The sequence below is a fragment of the Rutilus rutilus genome (assembly GCF_951802725.1).
Source record: "Rutilus rutilus genome assembly, chromosome: 14".
Lineage (NCBI taxonomy): Eukaryota > Metazoa > Chordata > Actinopteri > Cypriniformes > Leuciscidae > Rutilus > Rutilus rutilus.
The window spans coordinates 7,080,066-7,105,233 of NC_140219.1; the positions used below are offsets into that span (position 1 = coordinate 7,080,066).

The 25,168-nt window shown below is 38.4% G+C and overlaps 1 protein-coding gene across 1 annotated transcript; it reads right to left on the reverse strand.

Annotated features, from left to right (window-relative positions):
- Positions 1–2,130: 2,130 nt before the first annotated feature.
- Positions 2,131–25,168, reverse strand: gfra3 (GDNF family receptor alpha 3). Its single transcript, XM_084430115.1, has 8 exons — positions 24,603–25,168; positions 16,763–17,047; positions 13,608–13,700; positions 13,041–13,389; positions 10,410–10,519; positions 9,888–10,022; positions 8,812–8,942; positions 2,131–3,484 (listed from the first exon to the last, which is right to left on the reverse strand). Exons 1-8 carry the CDS (start codon positions 24,643–24,645, stop codon positions 3,269–3,271), a joined length of 1,362 nt encoding a protein of 453 aa, XP_084286241.1. The 5' UTR covers positions 24,646–25,168; the 3' UTR covers positions 2,131–3,268.

Here is a 25,168-nt window from a genome sequence, read left to right on the forward strand (position 1 = left end):
ATGCTAATTAAAAACTCATTAAGATTTTAATTAGATTGAAGTATTTTTATCAGTTCTTTTCAGTATTGAATTAAATATATTTATAACCAACTTCGGTCATCATTACATCCATTCTGGGATGGCGTACATTAACATTTGGCCAAAACGAGGTACTGTATCTTACTACATTTCAGAACAGCCTTCGCTAAACCTTAAAATGCTGTCTAAGTAGGAAGCACACTAGGTTTTGTCCTGAAACATTTCTGCAACGTGCATTTATTTAACGCATGGATTATTTTATTTTTTCTGAAATATTGTAATGTGAATCACTGCCACCCATGCCTTTTCTCTCCTCCTCCTCCTACGGTGTCACTCATTCTCTGCCTCCCTCTGTTATGGCAGGGCGGACGACACTGGCCCCCGATAACAATTAAAAAATAACAACAGCCATCATAAAGGCCGCCCGCTATTTGGACAGGCGCATCAATCCAGAAGCGCTCTGGTTTCTTCTCTTAATTAACCCTGCTGATTGAGCGGACGCGCTGTGTGGCTCGCTGACCTTGAGGAGCACGACGTCTGTTCAATCAGAGAGCACTCCTCGGTGTTCCTCCGCATAATAGATCAGTTCAGAATCTGATTGTTAAGTCATGTCGGGGTAATCTAAGGTGCTTCATGAGAATGCCAGATGAGATATGAGCACTTTAGCTAAGCTTTAATTTCTTTCAGAGAGGAGGAGGAGGATGAGCTGGGAGGGGAACGTGTAGCCCTCACGGTAAAAAAAAAAAAAAAAAGACATCTGGAAGAAGTAGATGGACACTGGGTTTGAATATGCATACAGTACTTCCTTTCACGCCATTGAAAAGTTTGGAGTCAGTAATATTTAAAAAAAAAAAGAAAAAGAAAAAGGAATGGCGCATGATTGAAAGTAACAGTAAAGATGTTACCCAAAAAATTATTTCAAATAAATGTGTTTTTTTTTTTTTACTTTCGATCCATTAAACAGTGTATCACTATCGCTAAAATATTAAGCATCACAGTTGTTTTCAACATTGATAATAATAATAAATGTTTCTTGAGCAGTAAATCATCATATTAGAATGATTTCGGAAGGATCATGTGACACTGAAGACTGGAGTAATGATGCTGAAAATTCAGCTTTGCATCACAGGAATAAATTACATTTTAAAATATATCAATATAGAAAAAAGTTATTTCACAATATTACTGTTTTTGCTGTATATTTGATCAAATAATTGCAGCCTTAGTGAGTATAAGTAACTGTAAAAAAATTTTTTTTTTTTTTTTTTTTTTTTTTTAAATCGACCCCAAACTTTTGAACGGAAGCAGGAATGATGTTCAAATGTTAAAGGAATGACATCATGTAAAATAAGTATTTACTTGTAATATAAATAAAAAGAAAGGTTTCACAAGAAACAAAGGGTCATATGCCAAGAAGGTATAAGGAGAAATTACTCGTATAATACTGTCATGTTTAATAGGTTATTTAAAAAAAATAAAATAAAAAAAAAAGTAAATGTAAATGTAAATAAAAATATAGAACATTTATTTTTGTGAGTGAATGCAGCACAACCGTGACCATAAATTAACAACTTTAAAGGTGATTTTCTCAATGTTTCGATTTTTTTTGCACCCTCGGATTCCAGATTTTCAATATTTTCAAACAAATATTGTCCTATAAACCATACATCAATGGAAAGCTTATTTATTCAGCTTTCAGATGATGTATAAATGTACCCATCTGACTGGTTTTGTGGTCCAGGCTCACATATATGAAGCACTTGACAGTACCCTTCAAGGTTCTATGGAATTGAGTGTATTTTGATTATCTAGATGACAATATTGTGATAATGCAATGTTTTTGAACAGGCATTACAATCGTGCGGTCTAAGTGGGACCGAATCTTGTATTTTTGCTACATAACCTACTGATCATAGTCCTACTCCATCAATGTTTAAGAATAAGTTCTTGATTGAATTCGGTACCAGTGTGGCCATGCTTAGTCTCCCTCGCTTCCATGGACATGCACGAGAGCGAATGAAGAGAGAGCAAAAGAAACGAGATTGAGAAAAAAGCACTGGTGTCAGCAAAAGATTTATAAGAAACAGAAAAAGCATGTGATTCTAGACTGTATGGGGTTTTTTTGTGTGTGTTTTTTCTTGGCTGGAGGGTTTGAGTCTCTCCCCGTCTCCGTCTGTTCTTTCCCTTGATCTCTTTTTTCTATTTGGTTCCCATCACGAGTAATTCGTCCCCGTGAACACACAACAAGATAAACAGTTTGTGTTGTAAGCCATTATCTCTGTGAAAGTAAAACAACAGGCACAGGGAGAGGTACCAGGCGACAGGCGGTTGGAAAATGACTTCCTGTTTCTTCCCCTCGGGTTCTAAACCCAGACCGGACTCCGACACCTGCTGTGCGGCCACATATTTATTTATTTAGCTTGTTTATTTCTTTATTTTCGGCTTTATTACTCATGTTTTTTTCTGTTCGTGGACGTGTTTTATATTTATGCCCCTGGTTAGAGTGCACAGTCTGTGCTGAGTCAAAAAATGAAAGCACATCGCAGATAGAGCAATAAATGAAAAGCGCTTGCATCTGCGATCGGCTCCTCAGCAGGGCAGAGGCGTGTGTGTGTGATTAGGTGTGCGGCCTGACTCTCCAGACATGGAGGAGAGAGAAACGGAAGATTCGGGAATCGTGCTCGACAAGTTTTTTTTCTCTCACGTCGGCGAGCAGTGATGTCAAGCGAATCACGTACTTACAAACACACATACATTTTGTCTCATTTCATACAACGACATGATCAGCGACAACAAACACGGCGGGTTTTCCAAACGCAGGAAATGCTGACTGACGGCAATGCTTTCCTGGTTTAACTCACTTTTCTGAAGCACACTGACATTATACAATAGATACATGGTACGACCAAATCATTCAGGTTACCGTCGGCTAATGTCAGTCCGAGGAGTTGTGAATCTTCCGTGTGATTCAAATGATTCAGGCGGGGAATCCCGTTCAGAAAGCGATTCCCTAATGAACAAGCAGCTATATCTATAGCAAACCCTCTTCCCGAGAAGGAGAAAAAGAATGAATGAAAGAAGGAAAGAGGGATAGAACAGTTGTCCGCTCGTTTTGCCCTCCGATCTGTCGTTCTTGTCATCCCTCGATGATAGGTTGTAGAGTCTGGATGGAAGCGAGTACTTCATGAATAAGTGTGTTGTGTAAGAGAGAGTGAGTGAGTGAGTGTGTGTGTGTGTGTGAGTGAGGGTTTTACCCCCAGAAAAGGGCAATCAGCAGCTGAACCGTGATCAGGAATTGAGGGACGGAGAGGGTGGTGGCCAAGCTGTGGACTCTCCCGGCCTCCGAGCCCAGGTTAGTGACTGTCGCCTTGTCCGAGAACGGAGGGATGACGTTGAACCCTCCTCCGGTTTGGTCTTCTTCCTCTTCCTCCTCCTCCTCATCTTCTTCTTCTTCGCTTTCTACCACCTTTTGGAAACAGAGAGAAATGTCTCTAAAAAACGTGGATAATTTTTGTGCTTTTTTTGTTTTTCACCTTGTTACAGGGTTGGTGTTCCCGGTCAAAAAAGGCCGGCCTACAAAAATGTGCTTATAAATCTCTCATTATGCTATGTTGTGCCAAATATTGGATTTAATCCTTTTATCAACTTGTTTTCTTTCATTTAGGACAGGTTTTGTATTTCATTTTGGAACTTTTGATGATAGGCCTCATTAAGCCTCTGATATACTTCAAGCTAAATCGAAAAACACTGATGTGGCGTCATTTCGATCAAAATCAAGCCAAAACAAACTTCGTTTGGAGTTCATTTTGGGAGTTCGAAACAGCTTGCCACTTTCCGTAAAAGTTCGCTCATTTGGTGATAATATTGCATAACGAAAGATTTACAAGGAATTCAAAAGGCTGGTCATTTTTGACCGGGAACACCAAATTAGGTAAAAGACCTTCAACACAGCACAAGGGTTAAGTTGTTGAAACACTTTCGATCAATAGAGTGCAATAGTGCCTTTCCACTTTTTCAGCGGCCTTGGTTCTGGAAGTATTTATCTTTTCCCATAGGGATTTTTTTTTTTTTATAAGCCATTACCCAAATCAACCAGCTTTGAGGTAAATCACAAAATTATAAACTTTGATTTGAAGCAAAAAAGTATTTGAAAATGTAACAAAAAGGCAAAGATATATAAATGCATATATTTTAAGTAGTTTGAGAGCATAGGGAAACTGACTCCAGGTCCTTCACAGTGCTTCATGAAAGTGGGCGAGTACTAAAGTGTTCTTTTGGAGCAATTTGCTTGTTGCAGTTCTCTGAATGGTGGAGATTTCTCTTCAGAATCATGGGTAATGTCTTTTATATAATGATGGTCGATATCTTCAACAAAAGCATATACCATTGATTAACAACCTCGTAGCTCGTAGTAGGTCTGTCTTTAAAGGCTTATATTTTATTGTTCAAAATCAATTCCCTTATGGAGAAAATGAAAGGGATTTTTACTTCCAGAACCCGACTGTTGCAGTGTATGGCATGAGTTTGAAGGCGGGTCTATTTGTCCGACTAATGGCAGTTAGAGTGTTTGGTAAAGTGTCTTTTAATTACATTTCCTTTAATACAAAGTAAACAACTTGCCAAGTGATCACTGCAATAACAACAACATGGCGGCAACAAACAATGGAAAGAAAAAAAAATATATATATATATATATATATATATATATATATATATATATATATATATATATATATATATATATATATATTGTCATGTGAGCTGGAATTTATTTGATTATTATATTTGATTATTATAACATATTATTATTTTATAATATATCCAGCTCACATGACAATATATGCATGTGTATATGTGTCTCTGTGTGTGTAATTATAGTTTATAATATATAGCTTTATGAGAAATATCTGAGGCAAAGTTATGATGATATGTGAACTGAATCATATGAGAAATAAATGAATCACCTGAGAAATACATTTTTAGAAAAGTAGGAGCAGTAGGCCTACGATGGTGAGTGTTTGTCAGGGAGAGGGACGGAGAGATCGTGAGGGAGAGGGATTAGGAACGAACGATAAAAGAAGGAGAAAGAGAAAAAGAGGTAGCGCGAGAGAGAGAGAGAGAGAGACAGACAGATGGGTACGAATACATTAATATTAATTAAGTTTGACTGATGCACCGTGCTTGCAAACACCTTTAGTTAATCCGTTCAGAGAGAGAGAGACAGGCCGAGGAAGTGAGAAGCACATCAAGAGAGACAGATCAGGAAAGACGGGCACATTTGGAGAGGAGAGATTTGCTGGAGAACACAAGTGAGAGAGTGAGTCTAGGAAAGAAATAAATGACAGCAGAAACTGAATTGAATCCTTTTTGTCTGTGGGCCCAGATTATCTCTAAGCTGAATGCTGTGGTCTGTGTGTTCTGAGAACAGAGGATGTGAACGCAGTCCAAAGCGAGGACATGGGAACACAAAGACACACAGATCAGAGCAGCATTTCTTGATAAAGTCTGTATGCCTATGGATGCCAAGGGATTATTTGCTTCTCTTCTATGTGGGCAGCGAATACACAATCCATTTTACAATATATATAGTCAAGTAAGTGTTGCTATCACGACTGTGTCATACCCTGAAGCGCTAAAAGCTGCGCGGCTATCAAGAAATTACTTTTGCTGGATATTATGCTACTGCTAATGCTAATAACACAGCCAGGGGGTCAGGATTTAGCCGATTCGCTTTAGTACTACACCATTATGCTGTCAAAAAGCAAGCTTCTTTATTGACAACCATTAAAAAGTAGCCAACAAAATGATTTTTGCAAGAAATATTCATTACAAAAAAATCAGTAGTGTACAAGATGATTTATTCGGATGGCGTTACTCCCTGAAGCTCTAGTAGCTTATTTGTCTATCAAGAAATGACTTTGGCACAGATATTATGCAAATTCTAATAGCTTGTCAATGGGGTCAAGGTTTGGCTAGTTAGCGTTAACAGTTTGCCTCTCCTTGTAGATGCTATAACTGTAAAAGCATTTTTTTTTTTTTTTTTTTTTTTTCAGAAGAAGCAAACAAAATAAAACACAAAAATATAAAAAATATTTAGATTAATTTGATTATTTTAATTATTTTAGAAGATTTCACCAGCCACTTTATTTATTTAATCATTCATTTTGATTTAATTGCATTTTTATTTAATTGCACACGAGATTTACATATTGGCCGGTAACTGCCGATGGCCGGTGACAAAATCTACCAGACATAAATATTTTTTTACCAGCATTGAAACAGAGATTAATCTTTATTAAAGTTACAAAAGTTATTCAGTCAAGAGCAGTGAGTGATTTTTCTTTGTCTTTTGTTTGATTTAAACTGGACTCACACTTGATTTTGATTTTGGTATGATTTTGGCCACAATTTGGACATCTGAGACACATTTAGCAAATCCTAAAAGATTCTTCTGATCCTAGGCTAAAATCTGAAGTCTTTGAACGTTAGTTTGACATGTTCACCGACAGCCGATAAATAACCGTTGCGATCAAATTTCACCTCAGACTGGCAGTGTCAAAAGATTTGACTCGCAGTCCTGCAGTGTGAATTCTCCTACGACGACCGTCAAATTGCCTTTTTTTCAAGACAAGCTGTGACCAAAATAACCGTTAGAGATTTCTTTTTAGTCACCATTTCAATCCCGCGTGTAATGCAGCCCACCGTCACCGAACGGGTCATTGATTGATGATGTAAAACTCCAGACGAGTTCTTGCGTGCGTCCGTTTTTAACGCGTCTTTTATGTCGTACAGTCTGACATTAATGACAGCTGAGATCTTACAGTGTCACATGGATTACAAAGGGGATCATATTCATACAGTCTGACAAGAAACAATTGTAAAGGACTATTATAAATCTCACAGTATGCATTAATAAACACAAACAGCAGCAGGTTTATTAAGCTGCTGTCACTTTAAGACCTGATGAATGGATCCAATATACTGTTACACATGTGTTTTCTTTCTCAACTGTTTATGTTCACTTAAGACATAACTGACTGTGTTTGTTTATGAGGATACTTGCCAAGATGGGCAGTTTGACAATTTTGTTTGAACATGTCTGTTCAAGCGCAAGAAGATGCGAAAGGGATTCTATGCGCAAGTAATGAATTGATTTCCCTTTTGCGTCTTCTTGCGCTTGAATATTTAAATTGGCAAGGCTTAAACTTTCGTGACGATGCAGCACTGGCCTATCTGAGCATTGTTCACGTTCATGTTCACATAATATTGCATGTCGGTTCGAGTCCCGCTCGGAGTGAGGCGAGTAGGACCGGAGCGTTACATTGGTGCCGTGACCCAGATGGGGTAGTGAGGTTTAGGCGGATGAGTGTAACGGAGGCCAGCTAGTGAGAGCTGTGCAGATAAACTTACTGTGCTGTGCTAGAGCTGTGCTTACTTCCCTGATCTCAAGAGGCGCACTAGCAACTGACGCTAGAGACTGCGGTCTTTAGGACCATAGAGTAGTGGTTCTCAACCATGTTCCTGGAGCCCCTCACCACCACACATTTTGCATGTCTCATTAATCAAACACATCTGATTCAGGTCATCAGCTCATTAGTAGAGTCTCCAAGACCTGAAATGGGTTGTGTCAGACAAAAGAGTGATGCAAAATGTGCATTGTTGGGGGGGTAATGGTTGAGAACCATTGAGTTACACTTATGCAAATAACTTTTCAATGCTTACTGATAAATGTTTAGAGAAATTGATGCAAAGTGTATAGTCAGTTTCAGATACAGCATAAAACTAAGGTAGCCACAAGACAAATAAAAGATCTGATCCAGTGACGCTGCCTACTAAGTCTCATTGAGTCATTTAAAGTTTGGCGGTTGGCCATAATGAAAGAAAAATAAAGCTGACACCCTCATTCCAAAGCACAATGTAATCTGACTAAAGGGAAGAGCAAATCGATATAGATTTAATTCCTTTCCATGATTGTGTTCTTGAGAGCCTGTGGGTTGTGTGATTATTTCTGATTGAATTGAAGGTGGCAGTTCAGGCAGTTTGATTCGACCCCACAGTGATCTCTTTAGATACATGTGCCAATTGTTTACCATCTTTGTGCATGCCTGAAAACCATGACTTCGAGTGAACATATCCGTGAAATTACCATTTTAAAGTATGATAAAGACCAAATAGGACATCTTAACAAGGTCACGTGCATAGTGGGTTAGAGGTCGGACCTTTAGGACCTTTAGCATCGTGACCTATTGACTTGGTTAAAGAAATAGGTTTCTTTCAAAGGCGCTAAAGAGACAGAACAACAAACACAGTTGAATCAATACAGTAAATTAACAAGGAACATTTTGGGAGCATCCATTACGCACGTGGGAAGCCACACTAAATGCAGAAGGTGGGAATTCTGAACAAGCGTTTTTGTGCTCACTGTAGCGGCTGCTGGGGCAACGGCATGTGACCGTGTGTTTTCTGCAGTGACACAATCAGCCGCGCATAAACGTTTTACTTCAGTTCTCTGATCCATCAGTATGCTCAAAGCGGCAGGACTGCGGGTAAATCTGATGTATCAAAGAGCCAAAATCAAACACAAGGCCAAACTCGTGGGTCATTCGGTTGTTAAATCGAGGCTATTACCACAACAAGAATTAAGAAACAGGTTTATTGTGCTTACAAAGAACTCATGGGTGGAGCTTTATAAATGGTTCTTCTATATGTAAATTATTTTGAGTTGGCATTGGAGCTGGAGGAGATTGATAGTTTTATGGTGGTTCTGTGTTAGGAAATGTGTTCACTACTCACTACATTGGGTTCAGGCAGCAGGTTGATGTTCAGCTCATCACGCTGGACCTGAGGCGAGGGGCGCGGTGGAGGAAGGGGCGTTCCCTCTACTGGACGAGGGGTGGAGCTTCCCATGTTATCAATGGCATTACCTGTCAGGTAAAGAGATCGGGTGAGTTTAAGATTGTTTTTTTGACAGTTTTACTTGCTAATAAGAATAATTATAAGTATATGAATACAGATACTGATTCTAAAATATAAAAGATTAAAAAAAAAAAAAAAAAAGTTATCTGTATCCTATATCCATTTAGTCCATATCCACATTCAAAAATGGACCAAAAATAGTAATGACTATCTCTGGGCATATATAAATTATTGTGGATAGCTTAGTTCAGATATTTTTGTCTCAGAAGAATTTGATGAGATATGCTTGAGTTTGTATTAAAATCTTGATTGCAGTCTTTTGAGATCACTTCTGAAACTTTAGAGTAGGCATACACTACCGGTCAAAAGTTTGGGCTCAGTAATTTTTTATATATATATATTTTAATTAAAGAAGTCTCTTATGCTCACCAAGTCTGCAATTATTTGAGCTAAAATACAGTAAAAACAGTTATACTGGGAATTTACAATTTAATTTTTACAATTTAAAATAACAGTTTTCCATTTTAATATATTTTTAAATGTAATTTATTCCTGTTCCAAAGCACAAAAAAACCTGAATTATTTTTATTTTTTATTATAAATGTCTTTCCTGTCACTTTCGACCAATTTAATGCATCCTTGCTGAATAAAAGTATTAATTTATTTTAAAAAAAAGAAAAGATTTGTGACACTACTGGGAGTTTTTTTTTTGCAGGAGAAGATGATGGTAATGAAATCTCATTTGTGATTTGTGCCAAGCCGTAACTTAAACTAAAGGCAACTGGCTATTTAAAAAAAGAACCCGCACCAACTTCCTGTTTCAATAGGAAAAATGTCATCACAGAAAAAAAATGTGTGAATGTTATACCACAAATATGTCAGAGCAGTGCCATATTTACACTCATTTTCTCTGACATTAAGATGATCTGTAAATGATATTCTGGGATACTCACGCAGGCAGGTGTTGCTGGTGAACATGTGCAGGATACGCAGGCAGTCCTGCCACTGGTTCCCGCTGCCTTCGCAATTACACCACTGCGACACCTCTGTGCTGCTGTTACTCACGTAGTTTGGTGTCATGATGGTACCTGTGGAGGGAGGGAGAGAGAAAGAGGGGATGAGAGCCAGCCAGAGAAAAAGATCCCATGCCAATTAGCCCGAAGCCCATCTGGGAGAATCTCCAAGCAGTGTAGTCTATCCACCCCCCCCTCCACTTTAATTATGTTGCTTCAGGTTGTCCTGCTAATTCAACATAAGTGAAACCCACGACATGAAGTTGAACCCAAACTCCACTGACCAATCTTCCCCGTTACCAATTCAGTGAGTGAACTCACTCCATGAGGACGCAGAAGTGCTCGTCATTAAAAATGTAATATTATTTAAGTACAGACTGCGCAGTGGCGTATCGATTTGTGCGTTTTGTACTCTTCATTAAGCGTCCATTTTTTTCAAGGTCGTCCAAGGTGGTTTCTCACCGATGAGCCCAGCGTAGGCCTTGAGGCACACGGCTCCACTTTCCCGGAGACAGCCGGAGGGAGAGACAGAAGACGGCTGACAGTTCTGCTGGAAATCAGCCAGTCTTGACCTGATGGACCAGACAAATTTGAATACAGACACAGAATGATTCAACTAAAATGTATTTCAAATTCTGACAGAGGAAATATATACACAGAATGCATGATCAGATGCTCAAATCAGATTTTTTTTTTTTTATACAGTGTTGTTTGTGAATATTAATTAGGTAATGTAATGTTCACCATATAGTTGTAACTGGTTTACTGACAAACAAGTTATGTGGGTGATAGCTGTATTAGGTTAATTATTTACCAAATGCACGCTTGGTCATTGAACTGCTAATGCTTCTCCTCGTCTTGAGCCATTGTTTTACTTTAAAAAAAATATTTTTACGCTGCCTCCCTCTGAAATGTTGGTGTTACTGTGGAACAGTATTACTAGAACAGTGTTTGTTTATTGTTATTTATATATTATTATAGTATTTATTACTATTTTCATTTTTTTTTATTTATTTTTTTTAGTGTAGGTTTTAGTCACTTTGTTTTGTTCATTTGCCATTTTTATTAGTTCATGTTTTTTTATTATTTCTATTTAGCTTTATTAATTTTAGTCATTAGTACTAGAAATTAAACATATTTTATTTCGGTTTGTGGCCAAAGTATAATTTCACATTTTTCAATTACGTTTATTTAGTATACATTTTTCATTTAATATTCATACCTTATTTAATCGATTAATGAAAAACAATTTTGCATAATAACAGCACTTTTTTTTTTAGATATCTAATGCTATTTTGTAATATTTTTTTAAAGGACTGCCTCCTTTGAGAAAATGAACCACGCTAACTAGAATGTGTCCATGTTGAAGGTTAGTGTCTGCATTTTCCAAACATTTCTCATTTTTATCCTACTGTTTAAATGCACAGTATACGTGTCTAAACATATAGTATGCGACCTGTTGTCCTTTCTTCCATCCAGCTCAGCATGTTCTGTGCTATTAATGATGCTTAGATAAGCATAACTGCCAGAGACATCTGTTTCTAAAAGAAGATAAAAGGGAGGTCTTGTACTTCAAGAAGAAAGGTGGAAATTATCATGCCGTGCTGTTATCAAAGCTGAGGTTTGTCTAGTTTGAATGAGGGTTAGAACATCTGATGACAGTGTGGTATGTCAGAATCGGTTACACAAATTGGTTCTTTCAAACAGTTTGTTTCAAAGAACTGATTCAGCAGATTTTTACATCATCATTTGGTCTCTGACATTCTGTCGTGGCATGTCACATGCTTTAAAACGTTCAAAGAAAGCGGAAAAAGTTTTTCCTTTGCATTTTTCAGGTACAGAAGACAACATTGTGAAAATGATCCCCGACCACACAGATTTGCGAAAACGACTAAAAACGCTGTATTCTGCTGCCAGGCCAGTAGTTGGCGATGTCACTTTGTAAAGAAACACTACGCGCCTGTAGACGGAACACGTAATACGCATGCGTATGACATCACCGTTTTCACAAATTCACGTTTTCGTAGTTTACATGGAGACGATAACAGTATCGTTTTTTTTAATAAACTTTCACTTTGAAACCCATTTTCATAAATGTGCATTTTCAGCCCCCTAAAACACCGTTGTCGTGTACGGTGACGTTTTTGAAAACGATACAGTTATCGTCTCCAACTACAAAAACGTGAATTCGTGAAAACGGTGACGTCATGCGCACGCGTATAACGTGTGCAGTCTATAGGCGCGTAGTGTTTCTTTACAAAGTGACATCGCCAACTACTGGCCTGGCAGCAGAATACAGCGTTTTTAATTGTTTTCGTGGATCCGTGTGAACGGAGATCATTTTGACAGCGCTGTCGATTGTATGCGAGAAAATGCAATGTAAAAACTTTTCCATTTTTAGAACATTGACTAAAGTATCGTAAAAGTATCCTTAGAAACTAAATATAATTAGCATTAAAAAAAAAAACAAAAAAAAAACACTAATTAATTTACATATCTTGGCTGAAAACATTTTTGCATTTTTCAATAAAATGCTGTTTATTAAAATCAACTATGTGTGTTTGAAAATACTTTAAAATAGCTTTTTATCATGTTTTAATAGATTTCTTATTATTATTATTATCAATGTTAAAAAAACATTTGTGCTGCTTAATATTTTGCTGAAAACTGTTATATAAACTGTACATTTTTCTTTCAGGATTCTTTGATGGATAGAAAGTCCAAAAGAACAGCATTTATTTCAACTAGAAATGTTTTTTAAATGTCTTTACTGTCACTTTTGATCTATTAAAGCATCCTTGATAAATAAGTATTAATTTCTTTCCAAAAAAATCGTACTGACCTTTAAACATTTGAAAAGTGCAGGGCATTTTCTCAGAAGAGGCAGTAAACATATTTCAGATATGTTTTATTTGTAACATTTCTGGTATTAAATATTTCTGACATATCAGAAATAAGATTTGGTTTGGTTCAATGGGTTGTTGACTTATTTCTGTTTGTGAATTAATAATTCATCCAATTAAACGGATTCATTGAAAAGATCCAAATGTGATATTTATACTGTGCACAACTGCTAACAGACACGTATCTCACCTGCACAGGTTGTCTTTGAGGCAGTAGCTCTCCAGATGAAGGCAGTTGGGCTGTCCGTCTCGCTCCTCATAGGAACAGGAGGGCACGATGGTTTTTCTCCTTCTCTCCCCGCATAGAGTATCCGAACAGGGGCAAAATAAGACACCGAAGCTGTACTCCTCGGGAACACGCTCCAGGAACCTCCGCAGGGCCCGGTGGCATTTGTGCCGGTTACAGTGGTTGGTGCCAGGTATGATCTTAGTGCAAGCTAACGCATACTCGGAGCGCAGGGAACCACACTTCTCGTACAACCCGCAGTCCTGAGCTGCTTTCAGACACTGGTTCTGATCCGTCAGAGGAAGGGACGACACTGAGAAAGAGGAAAAGAGACTTTCAATTAAGTGTCCAAATACTTTTTGGGGTCTGTATAAAGCCTTTTATATTACACACACAAATCCAACAGCAAGACAACAAGGAAAACACTATTAAACACAAACATACAGCGATACACTCCGTCCATCATCACAGTGCATTCAGCTGTGGAGGAAATCATTTTATTTGGTCGTGTCACTGATGTGTCTGCAGTACCTGAAACTATTGAGGCTAGTTTTGATGTTTCAGTATTTCTCACAAGTTCCAGTTCAATGTCTTCATATGGGGATGTCTCAATGTCATCATAACCTGCAATGCACACACACACACACAACCAGAAGACATCAGATTGTTTGAGGCTAATTAAGCACACCTTATCATTAGACTTAATTAACAGCAACGCATATAATCAAATTACAGAGATTATATAATATTTCCTTGATTATGATTCACTTGGTTTTCAAGGATTTCAATAAAAGAGGCCAGTGTTTGTGATATATGCATTTGTTGAACTGACAGTCCACAGATTTAGGGGTCTGGATCGAGACACAAGATAAAATAGCGATGAGTCTATTTGTATCACACAACCCTGGGGACGCCGCATGCCAAGATGAGTGAGTATGACACACACACACACACACACACACACACACACACACACACACACACACACACACACACACACACACACACACACACACACACACACACACACACACACACACACACACACACACACACACACACACACACACCTTTACTGTATACTTGATCTTGTGGGGACTTTCTGTTCATATCTGTTGATTATAAAATAATATATTAAGTATGGAACGTAAACTTTGGCATGTTTGGCATCTTGTCCTATTTGTTCTACATGAATCATTCACTTACATTGATTGCACTTCATTATTGTATGAATTTTATTTTTATTTTTATTAAACAAGTACATTTTTGCTTTTATTTATTTTTATTTTATTTTTATTATTTACTTATTTTTTTTATATTTTTTTTCATATTTCATTCCTTTTCATTCCTTTTAATTTAAATAGCCTAATTTTTTATTAATTAATTATTTCTTGCTTTCTTTAAAGTCCCCCCTGTGGTGAAAATCAAGCTGTTAATGTTGTTTATATGTCAATGTGGAGTTTTTAATATGCTTTAAGTCAACACCATTGCTGAGTATTTTTTACCATTGCTGAGACTTTAAATGTACTTATTTTTAAATGGTTTTAAACTTAGTTTTATGTGTCTATGTAAAGCACTTGCATGAATTACCGCTGTGTATGAAATGCACTACAGTATATACTGTAAATAAACCTAAAATCTATCAGAGACTTAAGAAAACCCCCTAGCAACGCCCTAGTAACCACCTGAATGGTTCAACAACTTAAACTGCCTTAGTAATGAATTAGCAAATACTGGAAAATTTGTCAGCAAGCACCACAAATATTTTCTTCCATAAAGTCTTGTTATAATTACTGAACACTTAGCCTAACCCCAAAAAACACATTTAGACATTTCACAAGCCTTTTATTTTTGTGTTGACATCCCCAGAAGGAGGGTTTTGTCATGTTGTGATATTCTTTTGGGGACATTTTCTGAAATTTTGGTTATCAAAACCTGCCCGCCCACACACACACACACACACACACACACACACACACACACACACACACACACACACACTCACAGACTCTTCAAACAAATGCAAACTGGCAGAATCCCTTGTCATCTTGTTCGCGCTGACACACACTCCACATTTCAATTTATGGAGGCGCTACATCAAGTGTGCTACATTCACAATTACATGCCTTGCGTATTTTGCCGCAGACGGTTTTCATTTGCAGGAGAACACTTGACATTTCCACTTGATGTGTTTTAAAAGCACTTATTTCTGAGATTGCCGATCAGCCCGGGCCCTTCTGGCCCCTGCGGCCCCTGCGCTACACTCAGACGCATGACGAGTCCGTTGCTGGAGAAGCCTGGGATTAGTCAGCATTTACAACAACTCTTGATGAGTCGCTGTGGGAACCCATCTTCCTGTTTCAGAAGATTTAATATTAATAAGCCATATTGGGTGGGAATATGGACTCAGAATCAATTAATTTTGCAGCCGTGCCTTGACGATCCCCCGGACGTCATTCACCAGCATGCCGTAATCTCTTTTGCTCATGAGCAAACACATGAGACGGAACCAGACACCCTCGACGGAATGAAGCAAATTCCGGTTCCTGCATATATGCGTCTGTCCCACCGAGCGTAATGAACAGATGAGTTAACAGCGAAATTAATCACGATACCACTGTCAGTGAGCCAGTCGTTTGTTTAGTGTCTGACTGGGTTTTATGCCTCCTTGCCATTTCATATACATTACTGTGCAGTCATTAAATGCTATTACTGCCTAAATCTAAATCCTCTGGTAGCTCACTCAACACTCTCATTAAAGCATTTTGGCATGTCCTGAAAGAACATAACAAACGGCATTCGGTGAGATCTATGAGTTCACTGTTTATGACCGGCAGAACAAAGGCAGTCATTTTGAAATTGATTAACTGAATTCTTTTATGCATGATTTTTTTTCTGGAGCTACCTACTCCCTCTTATTCGCTTTCTTTAAACCTGCTCCTTTCATCATGACATTCACTGGTTTGGGAATTGCTGGACATGAGCTGTTCAGTCAGAGAATATTCTTGGGAGTCTTAAAAAAAAACCATGAAACTGCATTTGCAATGCATTTAACTTCATATGAGTGAAACGCAATAATCAGTATATGCTTCTATATATTTACACTACCATTCAAAATTGTGGGGTTTGTAAGATTTTAAATGTTTTTGAAAGTCTCTTATGCTTACCAAGGCTGCATTTATTTGATTAAAAATACAGCAAAATAGTAATATTGTGAAATATAATTACAAAATGCAACTAAAATATGAATACATTTTTGGACTGTTTTCTTTTTTACTATAATTTAATATGTAATTGATTCCTGTGATCAAATCAGTGTCACATGATCCTTCAGAAATCATTCTAATATGCTGATTGGATGCTCAAGAAACATTAATTCTTATTATCAGTGTTGGAAACAGTTATGCTGCTTAATATTTTTGTCGAAACTGTGGTGCATTTTTTTTCTCTGATAAATAGAAAAAGTAAAAAAGAATTATAAAAAAAAAAAAATTATATATATATATAATTTTTTTTTTTTTTTTTTTTCACAGACCCCCAGAACCTCCTTTGCTGCCCCCTGGGGTCCCTGGACGAAAACATTTCCAAATTAACCAGGATTTTTAATGAGAAAAAATAAAGGGCAAATCCAAGAGGTTGACAACAGTCACCATACGAAAGGTAAACACTCTCTCTGACACCCTTACCCTGTGGAAAACGGACGGTCCAGTAAATGCTCAGGCACTGTTGTTCTACGCGAGCCCCTCGCTGACACTTGCATTCTTGCAGAGGCTGATAGTTCATGAGGTTGTTCTGGGCATCGACGCAGGCCTGCCGTGCCTCCAGACCCAGGGGAGCCACCGCCTCCTCGTCCACACAGTACTCCAGGTGCCGGAACGGTCGCTTACACTCCGGGTCTGATATACATTCCAGTACAGCCTCTAAGCAGTCCACAGTCCCGGGGAACACCGGCACCACAGAGGGAACAGACCCTGGAGGATAGTGGGTAAAGCCAGTTTTTGAAATCAATTAACCAAGTATTTATTATCAATATGCTTTACCAATGAGCTAATTGATTTTTGCAGACAACATTTGGCAAAAGTTGTGAGCAGGCCCAGATGTAATGCCACATTTTTTTGTGTTTTCATACAGGCCTTTTCACATTTTGTACATGAAGTTTCAGAAAATCCGCAGTGGAATGTATTTAAACATCATAAAAAGTCTTACAAACAGCTGAGATGCAACATTCCGAACTGAATAGAGAATCAGTTTCTGAATTTGAATTGAATTTGAGCAAACATGATGTGGAATTTTCAGTCTGAATTTGAATGTGAGGAAGCAGAATTAAAATGAATTGAAATTCAAAGAGGTTTAACTGTTACGTTTAACTAGAAAAGTAGTTTGCCAAGTCGAACTTTGAATGTTGGCTGATTGAAATGGAACCACTACAGTCCTATTGGTTAATAAAAACAGTCATATTGGCCAAAATATTTAATCAACGAATATGCAAAGGGACAGGGAATATGTAGGACTTTGTGATTGAGTGGCGTTCCAATTCTGTGGAATTCTGATTCTGTGTGTGTTTGGATATGACACATTACAGTTTCTGGATTTTCTCTGTAATGCATCACAGTTATAATATCTGCATTCTAGACGCACAGAAAGCATTCTGACAGTCAGTGACCATGTAAAAATGGAGATCAAAGTCCCTTAACTTGCACCCAAGGGCTGAATTAATAATGTGTAAAATAATTTAAAAGAGACCTCTTCTCTGAAAGGGAATTTGCCGGCTCGCAATTGCAGTAGGACAGATAACTTAAACGAGCAGAAAATCTTCATTTACCAACTCCATACATCAAGAGTTTCAAGCGGAGTCCTTGACAACAGACACTTTGTGCTTTGTGTCCGTTCTCAAGCTCAGTCCTGACAGACGTCCTCGCCATCAGCCGGGGTCTCGGGCTGACCTGAGGGGGAACTGTGACAGGGCTGTGTAATTTCATGGCTATGTTTGCTGTTTTTCATTAAGTAGCAACAGAAAAAGTCTTGCACTCCTGTAGAAGCATGAGACATATGTTTCTGTTCCTTGTATTTCTCGCCCCTGACCCCCATCCCCCTTTGTGTCTGTTTTCCTTCGCAGCGGCAGGGACTGTAATTGCACTAGGCCTCATTTTAAAGCGTGTGGTGATTGAGAACCCACGGCTGTGGCCGGCAGACTAAACGTTGGTCATGGTTTAGGACTGCACTACCACAAAATAGCATCTCCTTCCACAGGTCATGGAGCAATGATCCATGCATGAAAGACCATCTACTGCGGCGGCCCAAGTTAAACAGGCAAGTAAACACACTTTGATCTTTCACATATATGGTATACAGTTCAGTATAGAGATGTTATATGCAAGTTTGAATGTAAAGACAGGTGCTTGTTCTGCCACTGTTTCTTTTTTTTTCTTCTTATGGCCGGTACACATTGTACGATTTTGGGCTGTCCCATGCAGACGAAAGAGGACCAAGAGTGTCGATTTCTGTGGTCGTGCTCCTACGTTGTACAGTGAGAGAGTTTCAAAGACGGTTTCTTGCGACCAAAGATAGCCTTTAATAATTTTCTAACAGTATCATAAATTTAGCATGGTCATCTCGTTTGCTGCTACGACCTACGTCTAGTGACTAGCCAATAAGTGCACCTGAGACTCTGTAGGGAAGGGCGTGGTTAGCTGGTTCCCTCTGATGTCACCGGCCACCACAACTTCCAATAGGAAAATTCAACTGCAGTAGCCACCGTTCAACCTGAAGAGGGCAGCACTCAGACGTTTTTACACCATATATTGTAGAATTAAAACACTTTAAACCCAAATGTCAAAAAATTACTTGAATCAATGAACCGCATTAATAAAGCCTTACAGTCTTACAGATCATTAACTAAAAAAAGTTGTTTTAGGGTTTAGTTACCCTTTAAGATTGGATTTGAGAAAGTATTTTAACATCATGAAAATGTACAAATTCTCAGTGACTAAAAAAATGCCCACTGAAGTGCCTTGAAACCTACAGCGTTATTCAATGTGTTGACGTAATCTGAGACAGGAAGACAGGGTGGGACATATCGAGCAGCTCCTCCCCTTTTTTTAAATAGCCAATAGCGTTTTGTTTATATCACAGCTCAGCCAGAGCTGTTGAGCTTGGTAAAGCCGCATTTGACAGCTTAGGACAGCCAGAGTCTAATAGATTCCCCATTTAGATTTAATATTAAACTGTTACTAAAGCAAAACAGTGAACGGAATCATGCTGAGGATGTGTAGTTTGAAAAATAGCATTCTGTGTATAATTCAAATGTGTCCGATACATTTTATGGTCTGCGCCGACTTGCGCATCTGGCCCGCTCTGTGCTATCGTGTCTCTGGACCTCAGACAGTGCGCACTGCGGGCGGCAGTGAAACCAGACTTCATTTGCCCCAACTGAAGCATAATACACTGTCTGAATCATTCCATATCCCCTATATAGTGCAATATTTTCTATTTTCACCATTCACCGATTTTAGCCGCAGCTTCAGCCAGCCTCTATATTACAATGCAGGGGTGGGACGTAATGTGATGTCATCAAAATCATTGATCTATAGTAAGAGACTTTTAAAAAGAGAGTTTTAAATACTTTTATATTTAAATGCGATTTTTCTTTTTTTTGTCATTGTTTTGGAGCACACTAGCTTATAGATAACTGTAAGGTTTATCAAAAAAAGTTAAATAAAACTTGTGGTTAATTTTAGATGTAATAATATTAAATAATTTATTTGTTTGAATTAATAAATAATCCACTTTTAATTTTATTATAATAATTTTTTAAATAAAATCAATCTTAATAGAGAATTTCTGTACCATCAAAATAATTAATGTGTCCGCAGTCAGCACAGCACCAGCTGCTACTACAGATAGACGGAACTACAATGAAATAGAATAGAATGTAAAAGTTTTCAAGACATGCTCATGGCATTAGATGCTGAAAAACAGCGAGGCACAATGCAACAGCATATGCAAACAATTAAAAAATCTAAAGAGCATCCTTGGTGAAATGCCCCGAAGTCTGCTAAATGTATTGTAGTTGACTGTAGACCAGTGAGAGACATATCATGATCAATGATATGAAAATATAGCAAACAATTATTGACTTTCTGTCTATTCCATTTTTACTTGTCTGTCTTTAAATTATCTCCATTTGAGGGCTGTTCTCAGCTAAATTCATAATGCAATTAATTAAATTAATGCAAACAATCGTATAATTAATTTGATTTAAAATTGTATTGTATAATTCGAAATTATATTGAAGGAATTAAAAAAATCCAAATTATAGCATAATAAATGTTTATTTACTATTATAAAATCAATACATAAAAATATCTGAAATATCACATTTTTGTGTCTTTTCCTTTTTAGAGAACATTGAGCGATTCAGAGAACGAAGAGTGCACAGAGGAGTCTAAAAGTGAGTGATGAGCAAGAAAGAAACGAAAGAAAGTAAGTAAACAGAGTGACAGACAGCAGACGCCTCACACAATAGGAAACCGTCTCAGTATGGAGGCTGATGGCAATCAAACACATGCTGGCCGGGTATTACGAGATACGTGTGTGTGTGTGCACGCGCACTAAAATCACATTTAACAAGTGACAGTGATGCACACACACACCTTGAGGCTTTAAGTCTCCTGCACACACTGAGAGGGAACGACAGACGCAGTTTCTGCAGTGAAGCTCAGCTGTACAGGGGAGTGAAAGAAATAAAGAGGTGAGTGAAATAGAGAAAGACAGTGTGAGCACATACTGTAAATCTATCCTTGTGTGACCGTATTTATGGTCGGTGACAGCAAACCGGCTCCAGCTGTCGATACACGCAAGTCTAACGTGATTAACTAATCAATGCGTACAGTGGTCTGAACCTCTGTGGTAAACCCAGCACCACTATATCAAGATACATATCAAGAAAACGTCTGTTCTGTCGATCCACGCAAATCTGAAGAATCCATCAGCTAAATTACAGCATGCCACATCTCTGGGCCCAAACCAACAATTTAGACAAATTACTCAACAAAAACATACACAAACAAAACCCTTGTACCCATTTAAAACAGTGAATGAGTGCGCTTCAGCACTCGCATCTCAAGAATGACATGAAAAGGAATAAAAAGAAGCCATTAATGCTATATTTAAGTATTTTTCTGACATTAAATACACTCGTATTTGCTATATAGGCTTTCAGCGAGCTCTGTTATTTGCTGCATTGAGGGTTTTGTCAAATGTGGGTCAGAGCTCCGTATCTATTCACTATTGGTGACACGTCACATCAAAGCATGACGGTGGTATTTAAAGAACCGGGTCGGATGGGCCCGTCTGATTGACACTGAGGAGAAACGGAAGACAATCCGAGAGCCCCGGGAGGAAGGAGTTCACAGCAGGGACGTGATGCTGAGACGGTCCTCGATGCTAAATCACAGCGCTCAGCTCCTTTAATGAAAATTGGCTACAACATCATCATAAAAGCCGTGTGCGAGTGGAGCTCACGCACACGCGCGCTCACACACGCTCTCTCTGATTCTGTCGCTTGGCTTGAATCTTACAGTCGAGGCGAGAGAGTCCAACACCATCTGCCGTCACTGTGTTTGCCTTTCCAAATCCTGGTTATCAACAAAACACACACGCGACCCTGAAAAGACCCTAAAAGTCCCCTCATATGTGAAGAAAACATGCCCAGAGGGAAGATTACCTTTTTGTTAACCGGCCCTGTGCGGTTTGTGTTCTATACGATTCCCATTTGATTTGCTAAAAATGGCCGTGTAATTAGACTGTCCCTGGGTATGTCCTTGGTTGGGATGCATCTTAGTGCATTATGGCATATTTTTCTCAATGCAATTAGTATATGCGCTGACAAAGCCCTGTTCACTTGTGTGTATTAAGCATCCCAATACATTTCTTAACTTGTGCAGGTTGTGCTTTTCACAACAAAAAAAACCTAATTTGGGTAAAAGCAAGTATGAGACGAAAGCATTATGCCAGGCATGTTTTTCCCAGACCTGTCAGCAGCTGTCGCTGGCAAATGAGTCGAAGCTGCCAAAGTCCAGAGTTGCGCACGCGTACCTTTTCCCAAACACACCTGGGCACACGGCTGGCACGCATTGGCACAGGCGCGTTTCTGCCGAAAGGCCTCAGTGCACCCTTTTCAATATGATGACGTGTTTCCGCAGTTATTACCATTGTAAAGCTTTTTATATTTTCATTTTCAAAAAAATGTACATTACCTTGGCATTCAATTCCAATACAACGGATGAAGGAGTGATATCCAATTTGACATTTTACTCAAAAGTTCAAAAAGGGGGGCTTTCACATTGATGCCCTAGAAGAACCATTTTTGGTTCCCCAAAGAACCCTTTACTGAGCGGTTCTTAAAAGAACCATTTAAAAAATCTAAAGAATCTTTTTGCACTTTAAAGAACCTTTTGTGGAATGGAAAGGTTCCAATGATGTCAAAGGGTCTTCATGGAACTTTAGATGCCAATAAAGAGTGTTCTGACCACCATAATCAAGCTCTGGAGATTTATTGGAGCTAAAGAACTCAAAAAATGCTTTATTTTCAATTCACCGTTTTAGAAATTCACCCAATAATGACAACTTCTGCTTCTGAGAACAACGGGTCCATCTGAGATTTTGTATGTTTGCACACATTTTTCCACCTCAGGTCGCCTCTTAAAAACATATTCAAGCAGCCAAGTCTTTATGCAAATACACTGTGGAAATGAAGTCTTTTTGCCACTTGATCTCCATCAGGGGGTCCCTATGCGTTTCGTGCGGCTGATATACGACCCGACCCCCAGGGATACACACAGCACGAGCGAGCACATCAAATCTGCAATCATTAACACAGCTAATAAATAAACCTGTCGATCAGCGCGCGCATTACAGCGTGTTCTCATGGCACCAGGGTGCGACAAACACCACTCATGATGATGAATGCCACTTGGGCTACAAAGCACTTGCACCAGACAATTGCAATATTGCGTGTCGTCCCAGGTGGGGAAAGAAAGTCAGATCCCTCAAATGCTGGTTGCTGTGCTACGGGAACTCCATGGAGCTGCCCTTTACCAGCCTAATCTGTCTCTGTTTGTATGTGTGTGTGTGTTCTTGCCATCACATAATTAGGATAATATTGACTGTGACAGATGTCTCAGATTTGTTGACAGAATTATATTTTTAGTCCTGGTCTGTACAGATTATCAAGCTCCTGAAATGTTTGAGATATTAAAACTATTATGCCGGTGTGATTGAAAGGTGTAAGAAAATAAACACAAGGCTGCTAAAGTATATCTAATTGACTGAAATAAAAATCTCACTGCTCTGTTTGGCTATTAAACGCTCTATTTCTGAATGAAATGTAACTGTCTAAAACAAAGGAAAAAAAGTATGATATTCTATGATAAATTGTTAAAGTATTACCGAAATGCCTAACACAGTATGCTACATTATAAATAGAGTGTTTCTTGAACGCCATTTCATATTTGTATACATCTAACAGTAAATGATATTAAAAGTTAAACTCTTTTAAGCTGTTGGTTTTACAACATAAAGGGTTCTGCTATTGTTACAAGCCACATATATAGATCTGTTTATATTTGGGATATTCTTTCTTAAGAGTGTACGGTGTTTGTTGAACACAATAAGCAAGTACACAAATATGTGTAGGGAGTGACAGACACATCTGTTCTGCTCAGCGTACAGCACTTTAGAAAATCAAGCCCTTTCTATTGTTTCAGCACAAGCACATGGCACAGCGGTCACCCTAAAACACACCTGTGCAATCAGTTCCATGCAATTGTAATTTAATCACTGCTGTTCTGGCTTTTACAAATGTTCTTGATGCAAAGCTATGTTGCATGAACAATATAATGCATGCACAATGTGAATCTCTGTCCAATATACATGCAATGATCCACAGCATAGTGTGTCCAACTGGTAGAATTTATTGTGAAAGATGCACTTTTGTCTATGATATCTATAATGCGTATTCTTCTGATTTGGTCTATTGTTCTGTAATATATGGTTTGCTGTGTAAATCTTTTTTTTTTTTTTTATAAGAATTGTAGTATGCTTTATACAGTCTGTGTCTGGCTGTCAATGAGCCCCAATTTCCCAACACGCAGGATCAATAAAGTACACATCTATCCATCCATCTAGCTTTTTTCTTAGAAAATTTACAATACCAAGGTTTTATTATAGTAACAGTCCCAATTAGTCTGCCTTCTTAAAACAAAGAGCCATTCATAAAAAAACTACTCTATCATCTATCTATATCACTTTACGTTATATGTAAATACAATTTATCACAGTTATTCTAACAAAGTGTATTTGCAGGCAGCTTTACAAAATAATGACATGCACGTTGTTCATTAACTCTGTACTTATGTAAATATGTAATGTAAATACTTTATGTAAATATACTGCATAAACGTGGTCATATAAGTGTGACCCTGATGTGTCGAAATAAGTCATGGAGGCTGTTTCTAAGAGTCTTACCCTTAATGACGAACAGATTTAGAAGTATTCCCAGAAGGATCATGTCGCCTGCTGCTGGACGGTGATGCTGCTGGGGAATCTCGGGGAAGCGCGTCTGGAACCCCCGGATCGGTCCGACTCAGTCCGACCCACTACATCCATACAAAAGGACCACCGTCCGACTGATAGAAATCTCCAAAACGACGTGTCCGAAAATCAATTCCAACTACAAACTTGTGCGATATCACAAGCTTTCTAATGCGTAAGAGGAAGTCCGAAGAGCAGACCAATGATTTCATACAACAAACGAGGCAAAAATTACAAACTGTCAAATGCACTAGCAGTAGATGTCCGTTTTACCCACGATCGGAGTCTTTCTAAAATAATCCCCGATTTAAGCGAGTACCACCATGATAGACGCGTAACCAAAGGCGCGCGTCAGATGAGCCAGTGTGAGCGTTAGTGCGCATCAGTTTATTATATGTGAGCGCGACCCCAGATGCTTGATTCCTGCTGTCCCACAGCACAATGTGCTCAATCCAGTCCTCAAACTCAGCGGCGAATTTTACATGCATCTGCCTCGCAGT